This window comes from Ochotona princeps, chromosome 11 (assembly GCF_030435755.1).
Source record: "Ochotona princeps isolate mOchPri1 chromosome 11, mOchPri1.hap1, whole genome shotgun sequence".
In the NCBI taxonomy this organism is placed as follows: Eukaryota; Metazoa; Chordata; class Mammalia; order Lagomorpha; family Ochotonidae; genus Ochotona; species Ochotona princeps.
In genome coordinates, this window is record NC_080842.1 from 43,018,279 (window position 1) to 43,030,828 (window position 12,550).

The 12,550-nt window shown below is 44.0% G+C and overlaps 1 protein-coding gene across 6 annotated transcripts in view; it reads right to left on the reverse strand.

Moving 5' to 3' along the window:
* The window catches only part of SPATA18 (spermatogenesis associated 18), a 28,268-nt gene extending 15,722 nt beyond the window's left edge, over positions 1-12,546 (reverse strand). For 2 of the 6 annotated variants that reach the window (XR_009246296.1, XM_058670102.1), the window contains exons 1-4: positions 12,205-12,546; positions 5,132-5,237; positions 4,881-4,996; positions 3,402-3,502 (exon numbers count right to left, since the gene is read on the reverse strand). Coding sequence is in view for 4 of the 6 variants with exons in the window: in XM_058670102.1 (XP_058526085.1) it covers positions 3,402-3,502; positions 4,881-4,996; positions 5,132-5,237; positions 12,205-12,291 (410 nt within the window). In the remaining 2 variants the exon portion in view is untranslated. Of the gene's footprint in view, positions 1-3,390; positions 3,503-4,880; positions 4,997-5,131; positions 5,238-12,204 lie in introns of those variants that run through there. The other 4 variants (XR_009246297.1, XM_058670101.1, XM_058670103.1 and 1 more) reach the window with 3 other exon arrangements.
* Between the last annotated feature and the right edge of the window lie 4 nt (positions 12,547-12,550).

Here is a 12,550-nt window from a genome sequence, read left to right on the forward strand (position 1 = left end):
AAGGGGACAGGGATGTATGGTGGCCACAGAGAGACTCTGGGAAAGTTATCATTAGGCTGAAAACTAAAAGAGCATGAAGAGCCAGCCACACAAAGAGTGAGCCAGGGGCAGATTGGAAAGTTCTCTCAGGCCAGTGGAAGAACACAGGCAAAGGCTTCATGGTCAGGAACGAGACAGTGATGGAGTCGGGGGAGCTACACAGAACGCAGAGTCCATGCTAGCCCAGGCAGGACACTGTAAGAGCCCTGACCAGGAACACAGAAGTTTTTCTCTAATTATAACAGAATATAAATAGCTTTTAAACTGGGAGGCGACTTTATACAGTAAAAACAAACATGTTTTCTAAGTGGAAAATGGATTGTAGTTGAGCAAGAATAGAAGCAAGAAAGCTGGTTGGAAGGCGACCAGGTCAAGACATTTCAGAACCCCCTTTTGGTAGGGGGTAATGGAATAAAACGAAAAGGGACAAGTGTGAGGGATGCATTAGAGGTAGATTTAGCTGGATGTTCTAATAGGTTAGATACAAGAATGAGGAAAAATGAGCTCCTGTCCAGAGGCACCGAATCTACCAGCCGTTCCTTGTCTGGCGTTTCATCCAGCTAGGGAGTCCTACCCCTGTCCTTGCTATTATTGAAATTTGTACCTGTGGAACTGAGTCAGAACCTAACCAGTCTCCATAAGGGTAGGCATGGAGTACATCCTCTGGAGGGCCATTCATTCACTCCACAGCAGGTAGTATTCTGGACCTAAGAGACATGCAGGCAGAGGAACAGAGAGCTGACTGCCATAGAATATGAGGAGCAGACTCCTGCCACTTGTGAAGCCATACATTTTAGAAATAGAATAAGAACTATAGGTAGGCTAAAACAAAACTTGAGAATCCAGGAGAAGCTGCAATCCCTGTCATGTACGCAACTTTCAAATGCTTCTGGGAGTGAGAGGAGTATGGCTAGACAGAGTATACACATAACTGAAAAATCCAATAGGGCAGAAGGCATGCAAGAGGGTATGCGTATGTTCCCAGAACTGTTCATGCAAATTTTCTGCTTGAATTTATTTTCAAAGATAAGAACATGCCTGTTTTCATAGTTTCTTGGTCCCTGGTGGTCTTTCCTGAATAACAGTGCTGACTATAACAAGATAGGACAGGGGTTATTTCTCTCTCCAGCAAGTGATCCAAGACATCAGGAATCAGCAGCATCTTGAAGGCAAGTAGATAGGGTTCCCCATCACCTGCAGTGACTGCCCCCAGGAAACCTCCCCAGATGAGGCACAGCTCAGGATCCAACACCAGAAGACACTAGAGCCCAGGTGGAGCCAAAACCAGCAAGAACCAGAGAGCAGGACAAGCTCTAAACCCCTCCCCTTCAGCACCATGGCAGGACACAAGCATCCCACCAGCAGCTGCCCATCTAAGGAAGGATGAGGGAATTGGAGACCCTACAGGAGAGCTAAAACAGCTCCTCGGGCAAATTCCCACTTGGGATAGACTTAGCATTTACATGAAGCAACTAGAATAATCCAAAAGGGGTCATGGGGCAGTGAAGTGGCACTTTTAAGGATGTTACTCCCTCAAGTCCAAAAACAACCGATATGAGTTGAAAAGAACTATAAAAACTCAGAGAAATGTGCTTCTCTGCACAGTACAGTTGTAAATTTTGACTGTGGCAGCTAAACAACTCTCCATTGACTACACAGCTGATTAGAAAAATGAATGGGGCCCGTCACAGTAGCTGAGTGGCTGAAGTCCTCATCTTGCATGCGCCAGGATCCCATATGGTTGCCCATTCATGTCCCAATGGCCCCACTTCTCATCCAGCTCCCTGCTTCTGTCCTGCAAAAAAACTAAAGAACAGCTGAAAGCCTCAGGACTCTACACCCATGTGGGAGACCCGGAAGAGGCTCCTGGCTTCAGATCAGCTCATCTCAGCTCCGGCCATTGCGGAACTTAGGGAGTGAATCAGCAGACAGATCTTTCTATCTGTCTCCTTTTCTGTAAACCTGATTTTCCAATGGAAAAAAAAAGCCTTAAAAAAAGAGAAAAGAAAAATGAATGTGTGTGTGTGTGTGTGTGTGTGTGTGTGTGTGTGTGTGTAGGAGCAAGTACATACAAAAAAATACCAAAATGTTCATAAAGATGAGATGGACAATCTTCAACCTCACATTTTTATTTATTTGATGCATTTAGAGAAGAACCTTCATGGCACTTGTATAATTAGTCAAAACTAAATCAAAAGATATTTTCCATTACAGGAAAAAGAAGGAAACTGCATCAGAGAACAAGCCAGAATGTCACACGCTACTCTGACACAAGCCTTCACTACCTAGAGTGGACTTCTTTGCTGTCTCATTCACGTCGGTAGTGGAGCAATGCTATGGCAGGAGAAGCACCTCACTGATGGAGTCTCATACATTTGTCTGACTTCCTCAACTCCAAACCCAAAGCCCGCAATTTTATTTGCAGTGATTCCCTAACCTGGCTGCCCTGGCTCACTCTTTCTTCATCTCATTAGGAAAATCTCTCAATCTCTCTCTCTCTCCCTCTCTCTCTCCCTCTCTCTCTCTCTCTCTCTCTCTCTCTCTCTCTCTCTCTCTCTTTCAGTCTGCCTTCCAAACAAATACATAAATCTCTTTTTAAAAAAAGATTTTTTAAAATTTTTATTGGAAAGGTAGACATACAGAGAGAAGGAGATACAGAGAAAAAGATCTTCTGTCCGCTGATTCACTCCCCAAAAGTGGCCACAACAGCCAAAGCTGAGCCAATCTGAAGCCAGAAGCCAGGAGCTTCTTCCAGGTCCCCCACATGGGTACAGAGTCCCCAGGCTTTGGGACGTCTTCTACTGCTGTAACGGAAGTAGAGCAGCTAGAATACAAACCAGTGCCCATATGGGATCCCAGTGGATGCCACTGGACTATCGTGCTAGGCCCAATAGATGAACCTTTTTAAAAAAGAAAAGAAACCTCAACTATCTTTTTTTTTAATACATTCATTAATTACATTGTATTATGTGACACAGTTTCATAGGTACTGGGATTCTCCCCACCCCTCCCCAAACCCTCCCCCCATGGTGGATTCCTCCACCTTGTTGCATAACCACAGTTCAAGTTCAGAACCTCAACTATCTATAAGGAAAAAAACCATTTTCTCCCAATGGTCAGATTTGCATCTGACCATCCTGTTTGTAAATATGCACTGATGACAGGATTAGGAAAGTTGCTGCAGAAATGGAGCTAAGGGACCAAGGATCACAATACAGTATAGAAAATTCTGTCCCCAAACCAAAGATTCTGACTCACAGTGCGCACACACACACTTCATTCCCAAATCTCTACATTTGACATGTAAAGCAAATGAACTGACAACAACACTTTTTGGGAAAGATAACTTGCATTCCTCTTACTCGTCTTGAACCTGAACACGGGTTGTGTTTAATTCATAGTCCAGTTGATAATCTCGCTCCCGAGGACCCAAGTCTTTATGTCTCTCCCTGTCGAACGTGTCCTAGAAGCACAGATCAAGACATAGTCTGGGTTCAGAAAAAGACTTGGCTGAATTCCCAAAACATCAAAACATGCTAAGCAAACACCAGGTATAAAATAGCACATACTGTATTACAATCAGTCTAATGCAGATGATGTTCATCTCTGATGACACAAATCATAACAGTGGTTGCTCTGGGGAGTGGCATGAGGAATGCTCTGAAGTGATGGGAATGTTTTATATGTCAATGGCGGTGTGAATTACATGATTATATGCAGCTGTCAAAATCTGTCAACCTGTGAATTTCATGCTACCTAAGGGTAATTCCAAAAAGTTCATGGGAAAAGAACTTAAAAGTTAAGTTGACATGGGGCAGACATTCAGAATAGTGTTTCAGATGCCAGTTAAAATATCCACATCTCACACTAGAGTACTTGGGTTGACACCAACTCTAGCTCCTAACTCCAGTTTCTGGCTAATGTTCACTCAGAGGCAACTGTGATGGCTCAAGCATATGGGCTCCTGCCATTCATTTGGAGGACCTGGATTGAATTCCAGGCCCCAAGCTTCAATCCGGCCCAGGCCTGGCCATTGTGAACATCGTGAAGTGAACCAGCAAATAGTTCACCAGCTGTCAATCTCTCTCTCTCTCTTTGCTTTTCAAATAAATTTTTAAAAAATTGGTGAAGAGTCATCAAAAAGCTCATGAAATGCAAATTATGAAAAGCTTCCACATGGACTTCAAATATTTTGCAGCAAAATAAACTTATCTCTTAATTTTATTTTCCACAAACTTTTACAAGTATGCTGGAATAAGTCCTCACTGGAAAACATTGATTCGTGAACTACTGGTCTATGGAGTGCTGACTTTCCACATGAGAGGCCCTATGCAAACTGTTTCTCAGACTTACCACTCCTAATATTCCCAGTGACCTTAGGAGATTAGTAAAATCATTGTGTCCATCCAGCAAATAAGGCAACTGAGACATAGAAGGTTAGATACATCCCCGGGGGTCATAGAAGAGGCAGTGGTGTTCTCCCCAGTAGGAGTCCTCCAGCCACTCCTTCCTAAGGCCCTCTTACTTGGCACTGTCCACCCTAAAAGCCTCCCTTTTAGGAAGGAATGTCTTCAAATGCATATTAACATGTTTAATTACAGATACACATGGTTTTGTTCATAGTAACACTGATACCTTTAAGTAAGGTTTGTGTTTTCTTCTTAGTTTGATCTCCAGCTGTTGGAAAACGCACTCTCTCCATGGACACCATCAGTGTTGATTGTGAAATATGACCCTATACTTCAGTCTACAGGAACTAAGCTTTCTTCCCATTTAGGAAGTTTCAATGAGTTTTATTTCCCTGTTTCAGAGAATCTGGAGTTAGTCTTATGCACCCTTACCTGTAGAGAGGGCACCTTGCTGTCAACAGGTTTCCCCATGGAAGCAGCAGTGAAGGAAGCCTCCAACCAAGGCAGAAGGCGGGACTTGATGGTTTCCACACCCTCATTATGTCCTCCTGGAACAGTACACACATCAAGTCAGCAAGGGAAGTTCAGCCACACTCACTCTGGCAGAGGACACACACACACACATACACACACACAAAGAGAAAAGGACAGGAGAATTATATGGAAATCATGGCCATTCTCACCTTCTTGGGCTGCTGTAGTGAGGATCCCAAAGAGTTGTCCCTGGATTTTGGCCACTTGTTCAATGAGCTCAAGGCAGAGATTTAGATTCTGATCACATGAGTTGTTCTGTGAAGCCAAAATACAAACTATCAGTACAATCCTTCACTCTGGGAAGAAGACAATGGCCTTGATTGACCCAAGGGAGGTCTGGATCAGGTAGGTTACGAGCACAGTGACTACTGTGTGGTCAGCCAAAACCCGTGCCCTTTGGCCCTGAACACATTCATTATCCCTGGCAGGTCGTATGGCCATGTAACTGAGTTACAATGAATGGGTTGGGAAGTGATGTGGCAGCATGACCATGATGGAGAAGAAAGCCTCTTGTGTGATTCTCTTTCTCTCTCGTCTTCTGCTACCACAATGTAGAGGACTCTGGCTGGCTCAGATAAAGGTCCTAAAAGGAAGGAAAAATGTCCTCTGTAGGCTTACCATCTGGATTGAATGCTCAAAAACATAAAAGCATGTTGACTAAGCAGGAGGGGTGAAGGTGGGCCAAGAGTCTGTTTGAATACACCATGGCAACATATCAGCCCTAACAACCTTCTGTACCAGAAACCAGGCATGTTCTGGCAGAGAGGAAGCTTCTATTCTAACCACAAAGATGTTTCAAAGGCAAACAGGACGCCTCCTTAAGATCTCCCTTTTGTACAGAGATCCCGAATGCACTGTCTCAGTGCTCAGCACACATTTCAGAAACACACCAGAGGAAAAGTATTGTCTGAGAATGTCTTACATTAGCACCTTCTCACCATTGCTACTTGCAGACTGAATAACAAAAGCTTCTGGGTTGCAAGGTGCTGGTGTCTATTGTTTACTTTATGAAATGTAATCTTCTACCTTGGCAATGGGCTTATCAAGGATATATTAAGATTTCAACCCTTACTACTATAATCATATAGAATACCTACATTTTTAGAATAAAAAATCTCAGAGCATCTCATCCAGATTAATTCCCTCATCTACAGGACGCTGGGGAGAAACAAAATGACCTCCTCTGGGATCTGCTAATATGGTCAGGTTAATTTCTCTTCTCAAATGAACATCCCTCCAAGGTGTACTTGCATAACCAGAATTCATTTCTGTATAGAATGTTATTTGAGCCTCTTTCACAACCGATCAATAAAATCATACAGACATTGTACTAGAAGTTCAGGCATTTGGGACAGTGTATACTTACGTGAACCTTAATGACCATTCTGAGTCTGCTCTCTTTTTTTTGTTTTTGAGTCTTTGCTCTTGTTCACTAAACGAACAGCTACTTTACGAGAGGTTGCTTCATGTAATCTCTTTCCTAACATGTTTCTTGTCCCTACAGCTCCCAATTTCCCCACTAACCACAGCACACACACACAAGCACATCAGAAGTGGTAGGAAAAAATATCTGTCAAAAATTATTGAATAATGCACACCATGATGATTGTAAATGGCCTTTAACCCACCAGGTAGATGCTCAGTCACTACACTGATTCTGCATTCCTTTAATGACTGAAACAAAATTAATGGGCAATGTTTGCTGTTGTTCTTAGTATGTTCTTGGAGGAGAGGGCAGGCTCAAAAAATAGTCCTCCTTGGAAGGTTTTAAAAGTGATTTGGCCGGAAGTAGTTCTTTCTAGGACCTGGAAGGCTGCTAGTTGTTGTTTAAGATTAAAAACCAGCCAACAAAGGTGAGCATTTAGCCTAGAATTACAAGCCAGTCAAGATGCCTGCATCCCACTTTGGAGCACTGGGTTGGATTCCCAATGCAGACTCCAGACTCCAGCTTGAGGTTGGTGTATAGCGTGGGAGAACAGAGTCCCCATCAGCTGTGTGAGACGGAGTCCCCATCACCTATGTAAGAAACCTGAATTGTGTGCTGGTTCCAGGATCTGCCTTTGCCCAGCCCTGGCTGTTGCTGCCATTTAGAAAGAATTAGCAAGTGAAAGTGCCTTCTATCTTTCTCTCTTAAATTATATACATATTTAACACATATGTATATATAAGCCAACAAGTAAACAAAAAAGGCTTTAGGATAAGCAATTACAGTATTCAAGAATTTACTGTCTCTAATATATTTGTGCATATGATGGTCGATTCCAAAAATCCTGTGTTAGACATAAAAAATTAAAGATAATAATAAACACTATAATTTAATGTCTTCTCCATATTTCCAAAGTACTTATCATGCACTGTGACCATAACGTCTCAGATTGAAGTGTAACTGAACAAAACTAGTACTCATTTATTTTTCCTTCTTCACAATTTCACAGATGACTCATTAGTACCATAAATCTTGGCAATCTCGGCATTTTTCCTTATTAAATTGATATCATCCAGCATTTCATTTAAAGGAAGTAGTTTATAGTTTCTCTTTGGCATATATAAATGGCCAGTCTCACTACTCTCTGGGACCATGATTAAGTAAAATAAGGGCTAGTTGAACATACAAGCACTGCAATAGCATGACAGTTGGTCTGACAACCAAAATATCTCCTACATGACTCTAAGCAGGCAGTGCCCCAGCACAGATACACTGGACAAAGGGATGAGTCACAGACAACGTAGAACAGCATGAGATTTCATCATGCTCTGCAGAACACTGCACAGTTTAAAAAGTATGAATTGGATCCTGGCGTGATAGCCTAGCCACTAAAGTTCTCTCCTTGCACATGCCGGGATCCCATATGGGTGCTAATCTAATCCCAGAGGCCCTGCTTCCCATCCAACTCCTTGCTTGTGGCCTGGGAAAGCAGTCGAGGACGGCCCAAAGCCTTGGGCAGCTGCACCCACATGGGAGACCTGAAGGAAGCTCCTGGCTTCTGGCTTTGCATCAACTCAGCTTCAGCCATTGCAGCCACTTTGGGAGTGAATCATCAGATGGAAGATCTTCTCTGTCTCTCCTCCTCTCTGTATATCTGCCATTCCGATAAACACAAATAGATCTTTTTTAAAAAGTATGAATTGTTTATTTCTGGAATTTTCCATTTTTACTTGCAGCATAGGTAACTAAATCTATTGAATGCAAAACTGGTTAATACACAACTACTGTCCAGAATACAATGAAGCAAACCCTATAGCACAGATAAAGGCAACAGTGGAGTGTGATGGCAGAATTAAGGTAGAGGTGATGGGAATGGATAAGAAGGAAATTACATGAGGGAGACACAGAAGAAAACTAAGGTGTGAGTGCTAACCCAATATAGCTAACAGGAGGAAAAAATTTATGTCTTAGAATTAATCTAAGTATTTCTCTTCCTTGCAAATAACTTCTTCCCAGGGGGAAGACTGTACTCACATTCCTAACTCTAAAAGAATACTATGGCTTTTTCATTTGCTCAAGTTAATTAGAACTAAATCAATGTTGTCACAGAAAAACCAACTTTCCACAGCAAGCACAGTTTGTTTTTAATAAGCAAATATGTTCCCTACAGCCAACGTTTTACTGCCATAGCGAATATTCTTCATCTATGGTTTCAAGTCCCTGAAACTAATTTTTGAGTTTTTTGAAGTGTTCTGAGAGAGCATTTAGCAATTGATCAGAACTTAAACCAGGCATCACTAGCTTAAAATTCAAGGGAAGTTTGGATGTACAACTTAGATTTTATGTTAAGAGATCGATAATTACTATCTCATCCTCTCTCTTTAACTACACAAAGAATCTCTGCTAAAAGCACTTCCATCCTTACAAATATGCCCCAAAATGGAACCTGTGGCTTCAAGTTCCAGTGCAATTTTTAAATTATTTTTTACAAATTCATTCATTTTTATTTTATTTGAAAGGCAGAGAGGGAAGGAAAGAGACAGAGACAGACAACCAGGGAGAGAAAGGGAGGGGGGAATTTTCCACCCACTGGCTCACTCTCCAAATCTCTAAATGCCTTCAACATTTAGGGTTGGTTCAGACTGAACACAGGATCCAGGAACTCAATCTGGGTCTCCCATGTGGGTGACAGGCACCCAACCATCTAAATCTATTATTCTATGAGCCTTTATCTACCTCCTTCCAAGGTGCGTACTAGCAGGAAGTTGAATCAGAAACAGAGGAGCTGGGACCCACACCAAGCACTCCAACATGGGGGAGGGTGTCTCAACCACTGCACTAGATACTCACTACTCAAAGCAATTTTCATAAAGACTGAGTTATGGGTCCTTGGTGAATCCTTTTAACTCTACACTGGATATGAAATTTTTAAGAAGAATTAGTCAAAGAAACTGTGTGGCTTAACTCATTGTTAAGTAGTTGTTGATCATCTACCACTGTCAACTACTGTTCTACAGCACTGAGTAGCACAAGGCAGAAATCTCTGTCCTCTTCAGTTCACATTCCAGTGGAGGGAGTAGGAATTCTGATGAGAAAACAAATTACTGAATAAATAAAAATTAATAGGTATAAGCATTGGGGCTGGTGTTGTGTTGTAGCAGGTAAAACTCCCACCTGCAATACTGGTGTCGCAAATGGGTACCAATTTGAGTCCTAGCTTATTTATATCTGACCCAGCTCCCTGCTAATGGCCTGGGAAAAGCAGCAGGTGGCCCAAGTGTTTGGGCCTCTGCTACCCATGTTAGAGATCTGAGTAAAACTCCTGGATTCTACCTTTGGCATGGCCCAGCCCTGGCTGTTGTGGACATCTAGGGAGTGAATCAGTGGATGAAAGATCTCTCTCTCTCTCTCTCTTTCTCTCTTTCTAAAAAAAAAAATATTTTTTCAAAAAGATTTAGGCATTCTGGAAGAAGGAAAAGGAAACAGTGCATGTCTAGGTATGAGGATGGGAGATGGTAATTCTAAACAGGATGTGCAGGTGGACACCTCTTGGAAGATGACATTTACTTAAGGCTTTAAGGAGGTAAGAAAGCCATGGAGATAACATAATCAATCAGTGAAAAGCTTTTAACACAGACTAGCTAAGAGCAAAATGCCCTGAAACAGGAACATGGCTAGCATTCTCTGGAACAGTGCCAGCCCAAACGGTGGCCACTAACTACATACGGTTCTTTGGGTTCAAATTGAACTGAAGTGAAATTAAAAACTCAGGTCCTCAGTATGTACTGGCCACATCTCAAGTATCTAACAGGCCCCATCCTGGAACATGCAGGTGCAGAACATTCCCAAACCCAAGAAAAGCTCTGTGGGCAATACTCTCCAGGAAAGGCCGGCAGACTTGGCAATGAGATCAGAGATGATAAAGTGATACAGCCATGCATGACTCTGAAGATACGTGGGGAATCTTTGCCTTTCATGCCGAGAGAAACATTGGTTGAAGGTTGAAGGACTCACCCGAGGAATAAGTTGATCTGATCTGACATGGAGACAACCCTCTCTGAGTTACTATTTTTTTAAATAATCTAGACAAAAAATGATTGAACAGGGACCTAGTAGTGGAAGTGGCGAAACTTTCCAGCTTCTGTATAGATTTTGGGGTTGGGACAGACATTTGCTGGTGGAAAGGATGCAGAATATGTCACAATGAAGAAAGTCAAATTGGGAAGGAGGTTTGTGTTTGGAGCCTGGGAAAGGCTACACTCACTTGGAGAGTGACTGGCTTTTGACTGAGGCTGTTCCATGGGCAATCCGGGAAGTGAAAGCTGGGATGAGAACTGGCCCTGACTGGAGACAGATGCGCTTTATCAGCATCGTGTATGAGGAAGCCAACAGGGGGATGAGAATGGGAGTGTCGCCACGCCCATGTGACAGGTATGACAAAAGCCCCAGAAAAGTGGCAGAGACTGGAAAATGACCGCCAAGTTCTAGCGTCTGTGCACGTGCATTCTCCATCTCTGCCAAGCAGTGGTGCAAGCTGAAGCCACAGGGAAGGTGTCTCAACAACAGGACAATGAGATGTCACCGAGATGGGAAACTGTGGTCAAGTATGTCCTTGTTCAGTACTTAGGAAGTTTCCAAACAATCACTTATCTTGTTCCAGTCAAGTTCTAGTGTCATTTGTGTCAAACCGACAAACAACATACTCTGTGAAATGCAGGATTTTGTTAGGCCACAGGACAATACAAACAGGAATATAGATGTATGAGCATGTGTTGTTCTCAATATCCCGAAACCAGGTAGAGCAAGTGGGGACTTCAAGTAGTGAGGGGAACTTAATCTTTTGTGACAGAGGTCATGGTTAACCTCCCTGAATTATTTCTCTTTGGAAATGTAATGTTCTTTAGAGGAGACAAAGTGAGGAAACGCCGGACACCAGAAAGGAAGGCTTAGAAGAAAACGGTCGCTTGAGAGGGAGAATGGAAAAGTTCAAAGGGCTCCAGGCAGCTAACAGCCAGAAACAGGCTCAGGCTCCAAAAACGTGAAGCCTGGAAAGGAACATCACCCAGTGCAATCGCTCCCATTTCTCAGAAGAGGCTCTGAGACTCAAGGAGGGGAAACAGATCGGCCGGGTTGTTATACAATTGCTCTGGTCAGAGCCAGACCCAGTTCATGCCTGTCGGTCTTACAACCTGGGTCCAGCAGACCAGAAGTCAGAATTCACACCAATACTTTGGTGGGTGTGAGGGTCGTAGATTAATGAGACTCTCAGAGTGCTTTGAGGCCATTGGCTCCTTACATTATGTCCTAGCAACAGGATTTCTTCGCTTTGCCTTGCTGTTGCAAAGGTGCTGCGCGACCAGCACGAAACTGGCCAAGTTAACATGCACTTAACTCACTGCTGGATATCACTTCCTGGGTACAGGTTTATAATATATCCATTCTGAGATAACCCCTGCAGGGCCTTGGAGTGAAAGACTTGCAGAAAGGCTGGTGTGGAGTTAAACTAGAGTGTGGAGAACGACGGGAGTGAGTGGTGTGTGTTAGGCTCTGGTGGAGGGAGCAGCCAGACCGGTTGAAAATCGCCCACTTTCCCGTTGCTAGGGCCGACAGCGTCCTTGGTTACGGAGCAGTTTCCCTATCTGTAAGTGCCTAGTCCCGTAAGCAATCACGCGCACCGGGTGTTTGCAAAGCGGCCGCCGGAGGCAACCCTCTTTCCTCCCTTAAGAACTCCTCAGGCCAGAGCTATCCAGGGAACCACGGCCTGGCAAGCTGCGGTGGCCTCCCGCCCCGACTCACGTTGTATTCCTTCATCCAGGACTCCAACTTTTCCTGCAACACCCGTAAAGATTCGTTGGAGACCAGCCTCCGCAGGCTTTCCGCCATTGCTCGCTTTTTGGCTCAGCCAGGCTCTGGAGATGGAGACCCGGAGGGGCGCGGCGGGGGGCTTCCTCAGGTCAGTGGGGTGGTAAAGCGGGGAGCCGGGGATCTTCCGGAGAGGCTCAGAGCGCCGCTGTGCTGTCCATCCTCCCCCTCGGGTGGGACCGGGCAGGGTTCGGGAAGCCGGGGGGAGGTGCCCTGGGCCGCAGCCGCAGCGCCTCCTCCGCTGCCCGGCGCGGTCTTCTGGCTGCCCCGCCGCCGCCAC